At 42.3% G+C, this 15,960-nt stretch overlaps 1 protein-coding gene and 1 non-coding gene across 2 annotated transcripts; both read left to right on the top strand.

Moving 5' to 3' along the window:
• The first annotated feature begins 11,305 nt into the window (after window positions 1–11,305).
• On the top strand, window positions 11,306–11,387 carry trnal-aag (transfer RNA leucine (anticodon AAG)). Its single transcript has one exon. It is a non-coding gene; the product is annotated as a tRNA-Leu (tRNA).
• Window positions 11,388–11,528: 141 nt separating this feature from the next.
• On the top strand, window positions 11,529–15,934 carry snapc2 (small nuclear RNA activating complex, polypeptide 2). Its single transcript, XM_023970774.2, has 6 exons — window positions 11,529–11,660; window positions 12,050–12,288; window positions 12,640–12,813; window positions 13,373–14,141; window positions 14,592–14,680; window positions 15,083–15,934. Exons 2-6 carry the CDS (start codon window positions 12,058–12,060, stop codon window positions 15,695–15,697), a joined length of 1,878 nt encoding a protein of 625 aa, XP_023826542.1. The 5' UTR covers window positions 11,529–11,660; window positions 12,050–12,057; the 3' UTR covers window positions 15,698–15,934.
• Window positions 15,935–15,960: the final 26 nt, after the last annotated feature.

The following is a 15,960-nucleotide window of genomic DNA, read 5'->3' as shown; positions in this document are numbered from 1 at the left end:
GCAGCAGTTATCCCAGGTAGTGCTCCAAATGTGCACTATATTTGACCAGACCCATAGAGCTCTAGTCAGAAGTAGTGCACTATATAGGTAGTAGGGTGCCATTTGGGATTAGGTAGTAGGGTGCCATTTGGGATGTAGAGGGCCAGAAATCTCTTTTATCAACCGTGTTGTTATCATCTCGTTTCCGCTGTCCCTAAAATACAGCATGTTCTAGTTAGACAAGATTAAAGTGAGGTTTTGATTGAAATGGGGAATGGGAAAGGGGGTCAGTCTTGGTCGTTCACAGTCACAGTATAAGTAACTGAATATTGTCCCATATTTTGTCTCTCATGACACCATATGTGATAGATACAGATTAATGCTTTCAAACAGTGGAGTGGGATATAGCAGTAGCCTACTTACCAACCCTGATCCTGGTCAAAGCAGTGCAGGCTTTTAGTCCATGCCAGCATTAATAGAACAAGTCGAGTGTGTTCTATTACAATCTGTCTGGAACTAAAGTCTACACCCTTTAGTCCTGGGCAAGAGTTGGTGACCACTGGACTATGAAGTGATCAAACAGATTAAATGAATACCCTATCCACCCATAGCCTACACCAGTGTGGCTGTTAATCTAGAGATGTAGGATCTTAATTTGATCACCCTGTTGCAGGATAACTTTCCTGCAACGCAGGAAATAAAGAACTCGCACTGTATTTGAAGTTTGTAATTTCCACTTCGATGTTACCTCTTTCTATAAACCCCTACAAAAATGTCCATTAATTATAATCCACATAATAATAAATGTTATGTTGCCGCAGGATTATTTTCCTGCTGTAGTAAACTGTCTAAAATTGAAATCCTATATCTGTAGGCTACCTAATAGGCTGTCAGAGTCATTTGGGATGAGCAGTTAGGCATATCTAACCGAAGTAGTACAGAGTGAACCTTTGTAACCAAAGTGCCCCTCAGATCATCAAACCAATATGTGCATGTTTGTGACTGTGTGTGTGTGTGTGTGTGTGTGTGTGTGTGTGTGTGTGGGGGGGGGGGGGGGATCTCCAGATCTCAACCCCATAGAAAATCTTTGGAGGGAGTTGAAAGTCCGCGTTGCCCAGCAACAGCCCCAAAACATCACTGCTCTAGAGGAGATCTGCATGGAGGAATGGGCCAAAATATCAGCAACAGTGTGTGAAAACCCTGTGAAGACTTACAGAAAACGTTTGACCTCTGTCATTGCCAACAAAGGGTATATAACAAAGTATTGAGATAAACTTTTGTTATTGACCAAATACTTATTTTCCACCATAATTTGCAAATAAATTCATTAAAAATCCTACAATGTGATTTTCTGGATTTTTTTTCTCATTTTGTCTGTCATAGTTGAAGTGMACCTATGATGAAAATTACAGGCCTCTCTCATCTTTTTAAGTGGGAGAACTTGCACAATTGGTGGCTGACTAAATACTTTTTTGCCCCACTGTAATTACATTCTAGACGATTCTGTGCTTCCAAATTCATGGCAAAAGTTTGGGGAAGGCCCTTTCCTGTTTCAGCATGACAATGCCCCTGTGCACAAAGCGAGGCCCATACAGAAATGGTTTGTGGGGATCAGTGTGGAAGAACTTGACTGGCCTGCACCAGAGCCCTGACCTCAACCCCATTGAACACCTTTGGGATGAATTGGAACGCCGACTGGCTGCCAGGCCTAATCGCCCAACATCAGTGCCAACTCTATATTCATTTTGGAATAAGATGTTCGACAAGCACGTGTCCACATACTTTTTGTCATGTCATGTAGTGTGTCGGAAACCGTATTGGATATTATGATATTGTAACGGTTGTCGTCGGTGGAAGGAGAGGACCAAAGCGCAGCATGGTTAGTGTTCATCTTATTTAATAAATCCAAAAACTGAACACTTCAAATACAAAACAACAAAATGAAAACCGAAACAGTTCTATCTGGTGCAGACACACAAAGACTGAAAATAACCACCCACAAAAGCCAACAGAAAACAGGCTACCTAAATATGGTTCCCAATCAGGGACAACGATTTACAGCTGCCTCTGATTGAGAACCATATCAGGCCAAACAAAGAAAACCAACACAGAAATAGAAAACATAGATTACCCACCCAACTCACGCCCTGACCAACTAAAACAAAAGACAAAAGAAAGGAACTAAGGTCAGAACGTGACAGATATCCCCAATGAGGTTATCAAATTCCTCTTCACCCCATGTTGTGTTTTATTTTAAATTCAGCAAATTCTATTTCCTCACTTTAAAATACCTCCCCTCCCATTGAATAAATCCAAATGAATAAATTATGACACCAACCTACGTGGGGGAATGTTTGGGTGAACTGTATATACATATGTAGGATCTTAATTTGAGCCAGTTTGCTACGGGAGGAAAATAATCCTGCAGCAACACAAAATGTTTATTGTAATGTGGATTATAATTGTTGGACATTTTTTGTGGGTGTTGATACATTTTTGTAAGGGAAAATCAAGTTTGAAATTTCAAAGTGGAAATTACAAACTTCAGAAGCTTTTTTAAACCTAAAAAACAAAACAAGTTTAACATTTCATGCATTGTAGGAAAGTTATCCTGCAACATGGTGATCAAATTTAGATCCTACATCTGTAGAATCTTCATGCAGCAGTGGCTCAAGGTCATCACTAGTTACCACAGCCACAAATGGTTAAACCCTGCCTATTTCTAAAATGTATCTTCTTAAAATCTGATTTCGATCCTAACCCTAATCTTAAACCTAACCCAAATTAGTGACTAAAATATTCATCAAACACCTATTTTTCAGTGGCAATTGATGAGACTATAAGTAAACAGTTGACTAAAACGAGATGAGACGAAATTATCTCTCTGACTAAAATCTGACTACTAAGTGGACTGGACAAGAGATTTTGGAGCGATTTAGAGCTTTTCAGGGATAAGCACAATTAATATCTGTTCAGCAGTGGGAAGGACACGCCAGCACACACAGCCAGCCTACATAAGCTGGTGAGCTGCGGGGGAGCAAGCAAGGAGTGTGGGCAGGCAGGCAGACAGGCTCCGCTCCGGCTCAGGCTCCGCCTCCGATTATACAAATCGCGCAGGCGACTCTCTTGCTTCCCTGTAGCTAACCAGTTATCACCAGCCAGTTAAGAGTCACAAGCTGCTTTACGAAATTTTAAACAATAGCAGCATTGAGTTTAATAGTAAAACAACAGCTTAACTAAGTTTTTCTCTCCCTTGAGCATAGAAAAGTAGGCTGTCTTTGAATTTGTAGTCTCGCTCAACCCTCCCACTGTCACCACTGCATTTCATAGCCAGGTTCTGTAGCCATCGTAGCCAAGTCTCCATCTTTTTTTCCTCAGAGAAAACAGCTTGATTATAGCCTTTATCATTCAAACGATATGACCCATAATACCATCGCTACGTTTTTTTCATTCTATCATACATTCATGGGCCGTTCTAAAACTAGGCTACTTGCGGACCTGGCCTTTAACCGTTTGTTTAGGCTACACCTTCTTCAGTCATGTCACCGCCCTGGTCAAATGTAGTGTACTGTATAGGGAACAGGATGCCAGTTGGGACACAGCCTGATATGATGTTGTGACATATTTATCTTCCCTGAGATATTCTGTTTCTTCTTCTTCAGCTGTCACCCCTGACCCCTGACCTCTGACCCCAAACCTTGACCCTGTTGAGGTCAAGCTTAAACTCGAGGAGCAAGGCACTGCAAAAATATTCCTGTCCAAATGAAAACTGTGAACCTCTCAATCTCCCCACCCCCCCTCTCTCTTTCTCTCTTTTCATCTCTCCCTCCCCTCTATCATTCTCTCTTTTCATCTCTCCCTCCCCTCTATCATTCTCTCCATTACATCCATTACTTCTTGACAATATATTCTTCGATTTGTCATTCCATACGACCTAGTCGTTCACACATAACCTATGCTATTTACGAAGGTAATCTCTTTATCAATGTGTTTCTTACCATGTCTGTAACATATTTGCTTTTACATCCTCGACAGGACTCTCTGGCCTGAAAGGAGAGGCTTCAGTGCCCTAATGTGTGTCATTGAAGTTATTTTGGATACACAGTAGGGAGGCTGTGTGGGCTAAATATAGACGTGGGGCAGGGGGTGGTGGTATGGAGAAGAGAGAGGGGGGGGGGGGGGAAGGGAGAGGTAGAGGTTGTAGTGAGGAGGAAAAGAAGAAAGGATTAGCTATTTAAATATAACTGTGCTTATCATAACAGGCTTCCTGTAAGACTTCCGGACAGGATAGGCTTCGGGATTAAAACTCCCTTATCTCTCCATTTACAGCAGAAATTCACCACTATCTGCTGTAGCTGTGCAGATAGAGAGAAGTTGAGACAGTCACGACTAAGTGACAATGGCACAAATCACAACTAGGCTACATCATTGTGCACAATCGTAGGCTCAGGCTGCAGAGAAAGCATTATGTTTATCCTAATTGTAATACAAACGTATTGTGTCACAAACATTTCATCACAACTACTACATCAGTATCATATTATCTGTTCATGCTGCAGATAAAACGATCTTGTTTTCCTAAACCGGAGTTGTTGTGTTGTTAGTTGACATCGTCTTTGTTTGGGCAATAAGAGATAACTTGAATAAAATACACTTGGACATCATCAAGTTGTCCAAGTGGGGCGACAGGTAGCCTAGTGGTTAGAGTGTTGGGCCGGTAACCAAAAGATCGCTAGATTGAATCCCTTAGCTGACAAGGTACAAATCTGTCGTTCTACTCCTGAACAATGCAGTTCACCCACTGTTCCTAGGCTGTCATTGTAAATAAGAATTTGTTCTTAACTGACTTGCCTGGTTAAATAAAAAAAGATGACCTTGTCCAAGTGTAATAGTTATTGCACTCTACAACCAGTAGGGGGTACTGTTGTACACAGCTGTTGCACCAACGCTCTGAATCAACACTGCCTTGATCCACATCTTTGGCACCCGGGGAACAGTGGGTGCTTTGCCTTGCTCAGGGGCAGAACAAAAGATCTTTACCTTGTCAGCTCGGGGATTCAATCCAGCAACCTTTTGGTTACTGGCCCAACGCACTAGGCTACAATAGGAAGATACACTATCTATACAGAAGTATGTGGACACACCTTCAAATCAGTGGATTCTGCTATTGCAGCCACACCTGTTCCTGACAGGTGTATAAAATTGTGCACACAGCCATGCAATCTCCATAGACAAACATTGGCTGTAGAATGGCCTTACTGAAGAACTCAGTGACTTTTAACGTGGCACCGTCATAGGATGCCACTTATCCAACAAGTCAGTTCATCAAATTTCTGCCCTGCTAGAGCTGACCCGGTCAACTGTAAGTGGAGTTATTGTGAAGTGGAAATGTCTAGGAGCAACAACAGCTCAGCCATGAACTGGTAGGCCACACGAGCTCACAGAATGGAACCGCTGAGTGCTGAAGCGTGTAGCGCGTAAAAATAATCTGTCCTCTCTAGAAGCAACATCAGCACAATAACTGTTTGTTGGGAACTTCATGAAGGCTAAACAGCCACACACAAGCCTAAGATTACCATACGCAATGCCAAACGTCAGCTGGAGTGGTGTTGATTCTGTGCTTGATTCTGTGCTTCCAACTTTGTGGCAACAGTTTGGGAAGGCCCTTTCCTGTTTCAGCATGACAATGCCCCCGTGTCAGTGGCGTGTATTCATGGCTGCCAAGGGAACCCAAAAAAACATAAAACTATTTATATTTTGTCTCTCTGTGTTTCATCATTTTCCTTCAATTCGCAAGAGGCTGAATGTATCTCAAAGGAGAAAACATCTGAGCGAGCAAAACAGCGCCCCTCTGTCTCTCTACATGTAGGCCATCTATCCGTGTCTGTCTGGTCCAAACGAGTATGACATTATTGCCGCACATAACATTGAAGGCAAGAGAAGCCAGCGAGCATTTGGCCTCCCTTGATAAAAAAAATATAACAGTTAGCCAATCAGCATTGACCTGAACTGAGCGAGCTCAACTGTGAATGGTCCTGGTGCACCAAAAGAAATCTCAAGAGAAGCCAGCTTTGATTCTGACATCACTCCTATCAAATCCCATTGAGAGCATTCATAACTGACAGAAAAATTTGAATTGTTGCATCTGGTTGTATTGTTGTCCTCCAGTGGCTAGCTAGCTACCTAGCTAAAATGGGCCCTTTCCTAAATTAGCCATGGATGGAGATAGAGATATGGCCTTTTGGTTTTACTTAATTCTCCGTACTGACCAATGATTATAACGGCAATTCTGATCCAACAATTAATTCATACATTGTTGTGCCCTTGGCCTGAGAGGAAGGAAGTTCAATATGTAGCTAGATGCAGAAGGCTAATGTTAACTAGCTAACTTTGCCCATGAATGGAAATTAGGTTAGCAAGCAAGCATTTTAGCCAGATAGATACAACAAAAAATAAAAGTGTGTACTGTATGACAGTTTCGTCAACATGAAAGAGAGGAGGATGGCATTGTCGTTTCTCTACAAGTAGGGTGAGTCAACATGTTTTTCTACTTGCATGAGCGCGCGCACACACACACACACACACTGACAGGCACACACAGAAATCAGAACCATGGACAGCCACATCATATTTAGCTTACGTTGATTGGACTAAATTGTTTTTGGTATCTTTTAGTTGTCACTGTATTAGACTAAGCAGAGGTGATTTTGTATTTATTATGGATCCCCATTAGCTGCTGCCAAGGCAGTAGTTCAAACAGACAGCTCGGTGCATTCAACATGTCAATACCTCTCACAAATACAAGTAGTGATGAAGTCCATCTGTCCTCCACTTTGAGCCAGGAGAGATAGACATACATATTATTAATGTTAGCTCTCTGTGTACATCCGAGGGCCAGCTGTTCTGAGCCAATTGCAATTTTCCTAAGTCCCTCTTTGGAGGCACCTGACCACACGACTGAATAGTAGTCCAGGTGCGACAAAACTAGGGCATGTAGTACCTGCCTTGTTGATAGTGCTGTTAAAAAAGCAGGGCAGCGCTTTATTATGGACAGATTTGTCCCTATCTTAGCTACTGTTGTCTAAATATGTTTTGACCATGACAGTTTACAATCCAGGGTTACTCCAAGCTGTTTAGTCACCTCAACTTGCTCAATTTCCACATTAGGGCCTATTCATTACAATATTTAGTCGAAGTTTAGGATTTAGTGAATGATTTGTCCCAAATACAATGCTTTAGTTTTTGAAGTATTTAGAATGAACGTATTCCTTGCCACCCATTCTGAAACTAACTGCAACCCTTTGTTAAGATTTGATGATGTTGAAGTTGAAATTGTCATGTTTTGTCATTGATCATCATGTCTTGTCCCTGTGCTTCCCTCTGCTGGTCTTATTAGGTTCTTTCCCTCTCTCCCTCTCTCGCTCTCTCTCTCTCTCGTTCCGTTCCTGCTCCCAGCTGTTTCTCATTCTCCTAAACTACCTCATTTACTCTTTCACACCTGTCCCCTATTTTGCCCTCTGATTAGAGTCCCTATTTCTCCCTCTGTTTTCCGCTTCTGTCCTTGTCGGATTCTTGTTTGATGTTTGCTGTTCTGTGTCCTTGTTCCGCCCTGTCGTGTTTTTGCCTTCTTCAGATGCTGCGTGTGAGCAGGTGTCTATGTCAGCTACGGCCTGTGCCTTCCTGAAGCGACCTGCAGTCTGTGGTCGCGTCTCCAGTCGTTCCTCTCTACTGACGAGAGGATTTCAGTTTCCTGTTTTGGATTTACCTAGGATATTATCCAGGAGTATCATTGTTTGTTAAAGACTGGAATAAAGACTCTGTTTCTATTAAGTCGCTTTTGGGTCCTCATTCACCAGCATAACAGAAATGGTGCTGGAATAGTGGAGGCAGCTCCTGTTTTCTTTGCGACTTGGGGTAACTCTCTTTGGTTCTAAATCAATAGTTGTTTTGTGGTCCGAAAATGTTGGGAAACATGAACTTGCTTGACCATGCTGTAGGTCATGTAACTGTCTGTTACTGTACGTGGTTGATTTTGCTAATACAGGCACTTTTGGATGTAAAAGGGTTTGGAAAATGAAACCTCTTGAAACTGCTTTTTATCTATCTGAATATTTTCTTCACTCTGTCTGGAAAAAAGATCTAATAGTGGCTGAGAATATACTATTTAAGATTTTTATCGGTTTCCCCAAATACCCAAGGGGAAATGTCATAACCACCGCGTCATAAAATGTGGTATTTTAGTTGAAAAGAAATTTACAGAAATTGTGCCTAAGGTAACATTTCACGTGAATTTTATTTCTTCTTAATTACATGTATTCATCATTGTCATGTCTAAATGTCCATATATGCCTTGATGATACCCAGAAACATGTATTTACCACATCAATATCTTAAAATTTTACATTACTTTAGAAATTATCTTAAGAAAAAGCATACAGTATAAGGTTCATATATGGGAAAAATCATCGATATCAATTGCAATTTAATAAACCTTTGCCTCTAAAATATTTGGTGTGATGGTAATGACTTAGCATTGTGGTAATGACAGAGTGTGGTGGAAATGACATTTCATATAAAACAACTGACAAAAAAATAACGTTTAACATTTTAATGTCACAGTTGTACGTGTTTCATTTTATTGAAGATATAGACCAGACTATTCGTTCCAATTCACCCAAAGGTGTTTGATGGGGTTGAGGTCAGGGCTCTGTGCAGGCCAGTCAATTTCTTCCACACCGATCTCAACAAACCATTTCTGTATGCACCTCGCTTTGTGCAAAGGGGCATTGTCATGCTGAAACAGGAAAGGGCCTTCCCCAAAACTGTTGCCACAAAGTTGGAAGCACAGAATCATCTAGAATGTCATTGCATGCTGTAGCGTTAAGATTTCCCTTCACTGCAACTAAGGGGCCTAGCCCAACGCATGAAAAACGGCCTCAGACCATTATTCCTCCTCCACCAAACTTTACAGTTGGCACTCTGCATTGGGGCAGGTAGCATTCTCCTGGCATCCGCCAAACCCAGATTCGTCCGTCGGACTGCCAGATGGTGAAGTGTGATTGTGTATGTTGATCTTATGCTTGTGTGCGGTTGCTTGACTATGGAAACCTATTTCATGAAGCTCCCGACGAACAGTTATTTTGCTGACGTTGCTTCCAGAGGCAGTTTGGAACTCTGTAGTGAGTGTTACATTGTAGGAGAGATGATTTCTACGCGCTACGAACTTCAGCACTTGGCGGGTTCGTCCTGTGAGCTTGTGTGGCCTACCACTTCGCGAATGAGCCGTTGTTGCTCCTAGACATTTCCACTTCACAATAACAGCACTTACAGTTGATCAGGGCAGCTCTAGCAGGGCAGAAATTTGACAAACTGACTTGAAGGAAAGGTGGCATCCTACAGTATGACGGTGCCGCGTTGAAAGTCACTGAGCTCTTCATTATGGACTATCCTACTGCCAATGTTTGTCTATAGAGATTGCACGGCTGTGTGCTCAATTTTATATACCTTTCAGCAACAGGTGTGGCTGAAAAAGCCGAATCCACTAATTTGATCCACTTATTTGAAGGCGTGTCCACATACCTATGTATATATAGCGTACGTCCTTGTCCTCTCCTTGGTTGATTTAGAGGGCATCTTACAGAATAATTTTTAATAAATAATTACATTTTTAAAACAAAAAATTATTATATTAATTAAAAAATTATAATACCATAGTAGGTCACATAAATAGACATCAAAATCACTCAATCATCCTATCCCAATACAACATGTAATGGTCTTATTTTGCACATAGGTGTCCAATTTCAACTTAACCATAATCATATATGTAATTTGTTTGTCTTTTCAGGTCTTAAGGTAAGTAAAATGTATGAACTCATTACCACCACTCATTACCACTACATTCGGTCCTTACCATCACAGTTATATGGTGTTAATGACGTGTGGTGGGAATGACATCTTTACAGTATTTGGTCATACTGTAAATAGCAGGGATTCTAGAATGCTAACTCCAGTTGAACAGCTAGCACATAATGTATCCTAAATACACATAATGAAAACATTATTTCAAAAATCGAACATAATTTGATGAAATTATAGCCTATTTGGTAATGACGTATAAAGTCATATTTACCTTTATTTTCTATAATTTCCTGGCATCTAAATTGAAATTCACCTCCATGACATCCATGTGCTCCACTGTCACTATTCATATCCATGGTAACCAAGTACACAAAATGTTGAAATTAGGTTATTATCATGTAATTTGCTTGTTGTGGTGATGACACAATACTTAGAGATGACTGTATTTTGTGTAAAAAAAAAGTATCAAATGGCTTATGCATATCTAATATATACGTAGTTTCCATTTATTTGACTCTTTTTTTAAATTTGGGTATATCATTTTAGGCGAAAATTGAAAAAAAGGGTCCGATCCTAACTACAAACAAGTGCATTAAAAATGTTGTAATTACGAAGACTTTTATAAGTGTAGTACATACAGAATGTAAAATGTTCTGGGTGTGAGACAGGACAAAAATAGTGCAAAACAGTGAAATCCAGACATGAAATACTTTAGAAAATAAAATAAAAAACATTTTGAAAGCTGAAAAATGTAAGGTTATTTTAGTCTCTACTTAATGTGAAATAAACAAATCTAAATGAAAATGTTATATTAAAGATCTAACCCTGAGACACATAAAGCCCCGTATTTGCAAAATCACCCACATGCAATATGCTTTGTGGACTTTTTGTGATCAAATAAAGGTGTGGTGAATTTATTCTGCCACTGTGTCTTCTTATTGTCTCTGCCTTTATGCCTATATATCACATTCGCAAGGCATATTAATTAATTATTGAACTATTATAACACATAGCAAGTAATATGGGGGGGGGGGGGCTTCCCCAGTGATTTTACCCACACACAGCTACTGCCTGGTGCACAAAGTGAGAAAAATACAGAAATGGTTTGTGCAGATTGGTGTGGAAGAACTTGACTGGCCTGCATAGAACCCTGACCTCAACCCCATCGAACACCTTTGGGATGAATTGGAACGTCGACTGGCTGCCAGGCCTAATCGTCCAACATCAGTGCCCGACCTCACTAACGCTCTTGTGGCTGAATGGAAACAAGTTCCTGCAGTAATGTTCCAACATCTAGTGGAAAGCGTTCCCAGAAGAGTGGAGGTTGTTATAGCAGCAAAGGTGTCCACATACATTTGGTTATGTAGTGTAAATGGTGGAATATGTCTACTGGTCTCCATTAGCAAAAGTCAGACAAATTTAACGAAATGAAACATAAATTTATACACTTCATGCTGTGTGCAATGGTAGCGTGGCCGAGCGGTCTAAGGCGCTGGATTAAGGCTCCAATCTCTTCGGGGGCGCGGGTTCGAATCCCACCGCTGCCAATATCCTTTTCTTTGTTGAAATTTTCATAAAGAATTATTTTTCATATACGACTATAACCTATGATATATTTCCTTTAATGTGCAAAAGTCACTCACATCATTACACAATGTAGTTTGTATTTCCAGAACGCGTTTCTCGAGTGGTACACGTTTCTCGAGTGGACCTGCGGCAGTCCGTAGTGTATTGATTCTTGAGCAGAAAACGTGTTGTCAAGGTTAGGTATAGAAACAGAACAGGATTCACTCTTTCCGGATAAAACTCAACATTTACAGGTATCTACTTGCACTTTATCACGTCGATAACAAACTATAATTTAGGGACTGGGACAAGGATAGCTTTTTAGTTAGCAAGCTAACTCTGGTCTTTCGCGCGACGAAAACGAGTTGCCTCTGCACTCTTTGTCGCGTTCCATTTTACTATATCCTTTCATCAAAGCAAATGTGTTGCTGGATAACTTGTCTCTGTCTGTACAGTGTGCCATTACTCCAAAATAGGAAAACGACTTGAGCACTTTGTATACCTCCCGACTAGCTCTGGTCCACGCGAATACGTCAGCGCGAAACGCTATTTGAAAATCCGACGCATGCGCATGGACCAGAGCTAGCTATGATAGCTCCTGTCTAATTGTTTGTCTTCCATCCAACTAAACGTTGCTACCTAGCTAACACAATGAAGCCGCCCTCTCGTTCTCGAATACAACCGACGCGCTATGTGAACAAGAAGACCGAAAAGACTGTCTCGAAGCGAAAATCAACGTTCGCGTGCGCGGGATGGAGTCGGACGGAGCAACAGGTCCTGCTGCGGTGCCTCAACAAGCAGAACAAGATGACTGGCGGGATCCACGGGGCAATAGACATAGAGGCCCTGCACGAGAAACTTCCCAAGCAGTCCAAAGAAGAAGTAAGTTAGCTAGAAAGTGCATTTCAAATTGAGGTCACGCTCATTCATTGTGCATGTGAGAGATGTATTTTTCTCTGTGTCTGTCGACCAGAAGTCCCCACAAGAATAGTAAACAAACAAACATTTGACCAACTGGGGACATTTTGTTGGTTCCCATATGGTCAAATGCTATTTCTAGGGGGGTTTAGGTTAGGTTTTTGGGTTAGGGAAAATAGGCTGTTTTGAATGGGACTGAATTGTATGCCCCCACAAGGTTAGCTGCGCAAGACTGTGTGTGTGTCCAGTTCTGTACCGTATGTTCATACATAACACACCAATTAGTGTTTCTCTTCCATCCACTCTCCCTCCCAGATCCAGTCCCAGTTGGAGTCTCTGATGATGCGTGTGCTGAGAGCGGTGGTGGGCCAGGTGAAGAGGCAGAGGTCTGAGCTGAAGGCAGCCCTAAAGCCCATCCAGCTGTGGGCTGAGCTGGCCCATGATATGGCTGGAGCTCTGGAGGAACCCATTACCTCAGCCTTCGCTCAGGTCTGTTCAGTTATTTATTTATATATATATAAAATTACACAATACCATGACTTTCAAGGGAAGGGGAAAGTATCTCAAAAGTGGCAATTATGTTAGAAAACAGTGCAAACATATGGACTACAACATCACTAGCCGGCTACCACCTGGTTACTCAACCCTGCACCTTGGAGGCTGCTGCCCTATATACATAGACATGGAATCACTGGCCACGTTAAATGTTTACATAGTGCTTTACTCATTTCATATGTATATACTGTATTCGATTCTACTGTCAATGCCACTCTGACATTGCTCGTCCTAATATTTATATATTTCTTAATTCCATTATTTTACTTTTAGATTTGTGTGTATTTTTGTGAATTGTTAAATACTACTGCACTGTTGGAGCTAGGAACACAAGCATTTCGCTACACCCACAATAACATCTGCTAAAAATGTGTATATGACCAATAAAATTTAGATGTATTCAAGATTGAAAGTTACAAACTCTCCCTCTCTCTCTCCCTATCCCATCTCCCCTCTATCGCTCTCTTCCCTTCTCCCTCAATCCTCTCTCCAGATGCTAGTCATCTCAGCCACAGAGCCCGGCAGCCTGACCAACTCGGACCCGCCTCGAGAAGACTACCTCCCTAAGCAACAACGCTCCAACTTCAAGACCATCCCACCTAGACCCATACCCACCTCTATCTCCCCCAAAAACCCAGCCCCCTCAGGGGTATCTAACAGCCCTATAGTGTTTAACATTGCTTCTACACCCCAACCACCACCTGCAGTCTCTGTACCAGTCTCTGGTGTTCCCACCACCCAGCCGTCCACAATGAACCCCGGTTCTGGCGCGTCCAAACAGAAAGGCAGGACCACTACACCAGCCTCTACGGTTGGAGCCCTACCCCAGGCTGGTTGCTCTAACTCCAGCATCCTCAGTCAGAATCAAGAAGGGTCTGCCATTTCCACTCTGCTTACAGTACCAATGCCTGTACAGTCCCTTTCTGCCTCATCGTCTGGTCCTACTACATCACTGCAGTCCCAGGCGGTGCCACAAGGTGGTGCGCACGGGCAGACCATGTCCAACGTCCTTTCCACTCAGCTGCCAGTGATGTCCTCTCCTGCCCCTGCCGATGTGTCAAAACAACAACAGCCCTCTGCTGCAGCCTCCTCTATTAGGCCGCAGCCTCAGCATCCCGGGGCTGGGCCAAGGAAAAGTAAACATGCGGATGAGAACACACCTAGATACACAGGCCTGGGGAGCATTGTGGACTTTGAGAAGATCTATCGGTTCTTAAGTATGGTCCACGTGCAGAGTGAATGTTTCAGACTGACTCCTATGGGTGAGATGATAGCTATTGTTGGGGTGGGGGCTGTGTCAGTTATACACTTTTTACCTTATGACAGTCGATAATCTGGTTTCTTTATTCTACATGTCTTACCAGGGTTGGAGTCAATTCCATTTTAAATTCCAGTCAATTCAGAAAGTTAACCAAATTCCAATTGTTCATATTCCCATTTGAAAAGCGTTGAAGATAATTGGAATTTCTGTGTAGTTCTGGAATTTACCGGGATTGAAATGGAATTGACCCCAACCTGCTTGTTATACAACCAACTGCTTGTAAAGATGCATTTGAGTCAAGAGGATAACACATTAGAGCACTAGGCTATTTCCAATGTGGTCAACATGCTCTGTCACCTTCATATGTTGCAAAAAGATTGGCCAGTCTGTCCCATTTCCTCATCATAATCTTCTTCTTGTTCCTGTTCTTCTTTGACTTATTTTTCCCCAGAAAGTGCTATAATACTGGACCTGCTGATGTCTCTGCCTGAAGAGCTCCCCCTCCTGGACTGTGCCAGACTGCAGCACCACCTGCTCCAGGTACTGTACACTCAACTACAGATCTAAAATCAGATTGCCCAGCTGATCTAGGATCAGTTTAGCTTTTTAATTCATAATGAATAAGACCTGGAACTTTATCCCCAAAGTATTAGTGCAGATCTAGGATCAGTTTTGCTTTTTAATTTAGCAAGGAATAAGAGTTGGGACCTGATCCTAGATCAGCACTCCAACTTTGAGACCCTTTGTGAGTACGGGCCCAGGCCTAGAATTACGGATGGGTCATAGATCTCCACCTCACTCATTTCTGTGTGAGGGAGTTTGCCCTTTTGCTAGTCAGACCTCTCCACCATCTTACGTTTTCTCTTTTTAATATATTCTTTCTACCATCTCCCCTTTTGAGATATATTTGACAACATTGCTCTGTTTTCTTCTCACTCCTAGGTCCATGAACGGTTCTCAGCCCCGGTTCCCAATGTGTCCCGGGAGGGCACCGGTACTGGGAGGCCCTGGTCCTCGGCGGGAGGAGAAGGAACGAAAGCGGGAGATCAAAGAAAACAAGATGGAGGAGCAATACTTGTTGCTGTGACAACGCCCCCAAATCTAGATGCTGGTGACAAGGTGGGGGCCCCACTTCAAATACAACAGGAGAGTCAGGTAGAAGTAGGAAGAGGTGGGGCTATTAGTGGAATCCCAGATGGTCGGGGAAGTGATGGGATGGAATGCACCTCAACCAATCAGGGTGTGGCTGCAACGGTGGTGCCTGTCAACCTGGTCGCCGGGTGTTCCAATTCCGTTGCTAAGGATGGGGCTGTGCCGTTGCAGGAGAGTACAGAGGAAAGAGCGGGAACTGAGACTTTCGCACCTTCGCAGGACAATGGACAAGCCCAGGGACAAACGCCCTCGACCAATGACGCGTCAGCCAAGTCAGGGACGGCTACGCAAAGAAAACCTGACTGGGAGAAGGCGGGACTCTGTCCCCTTAACCCCTTCATGGTGCCTTTGAAACTGTTGGCACGGCAACAGATCCAGTCGGTGGAAGAGGTGGTGTTAGAGTAGCCTCCATTTTGTTTATATTTTGAGACGAAAAAACGAAATAGCTGACAACTTGAGGATTTCATAGAATGTTCTAAAGCCTTGGATTAGTACAGCAGTACTTAAGTTATTTAATCAGAAATGTCTCACTTTAACCTTCATTCATGGTTCATTTGATTGTGGTTTGTCTTTTTTGGTTGCTTTGATATTATGCAGTTTACAAAAATGAGTCAGGAAATAAATCTTTGCTTTTATTACACATTTCAGATGTTTTGAGTGTTCAATAT

This window comes from Salvelinus sp. IW2-2015, linkage group LG3 (assembly GCF_002910315.2).
Source record: "Salvelinus sp. IW2-2015 linkage group LG3, ASM291031v2, whole genome shotgun sequence".
Lineage (NCBI taxonomy): Eukaryota > Metazoa > Chordata > Actinopteri > Salmoniformes > Salmonidae > Salvelinus > Salvelinus sp. IW2-2015.
The sequence above is the reverse complement of the archived record's forward strand: the minus strand, read 5'-3'. Positions and strand labels throughout refer to the sequence as shown.

Bases quoted from the DNA above. Each gene is read 5' to 3' on its own strand.
- snapc2 (XM_023970774.2), top strand. From the start codon at position 12,058: ATGAAGCCGCCCTCTCGTTCTCGAATACAACCGACGCGCTATGTGAAC. The intron at 12,289-12,639 runs GTAAGTTAGCTA...TCTCCCTCCCAG, and splicing joins CCAAGCAGTCCAAAGAAGAA to ATCCAGTCCCAGTTGGAGTC. The intron at 14,681-15,082 runs GTACTGTACACT...TCTCACTCCTAG, and splicing joins TGCAGCACCACCTGCTCCAG to GTCCATGAACGGTTCTCAGC.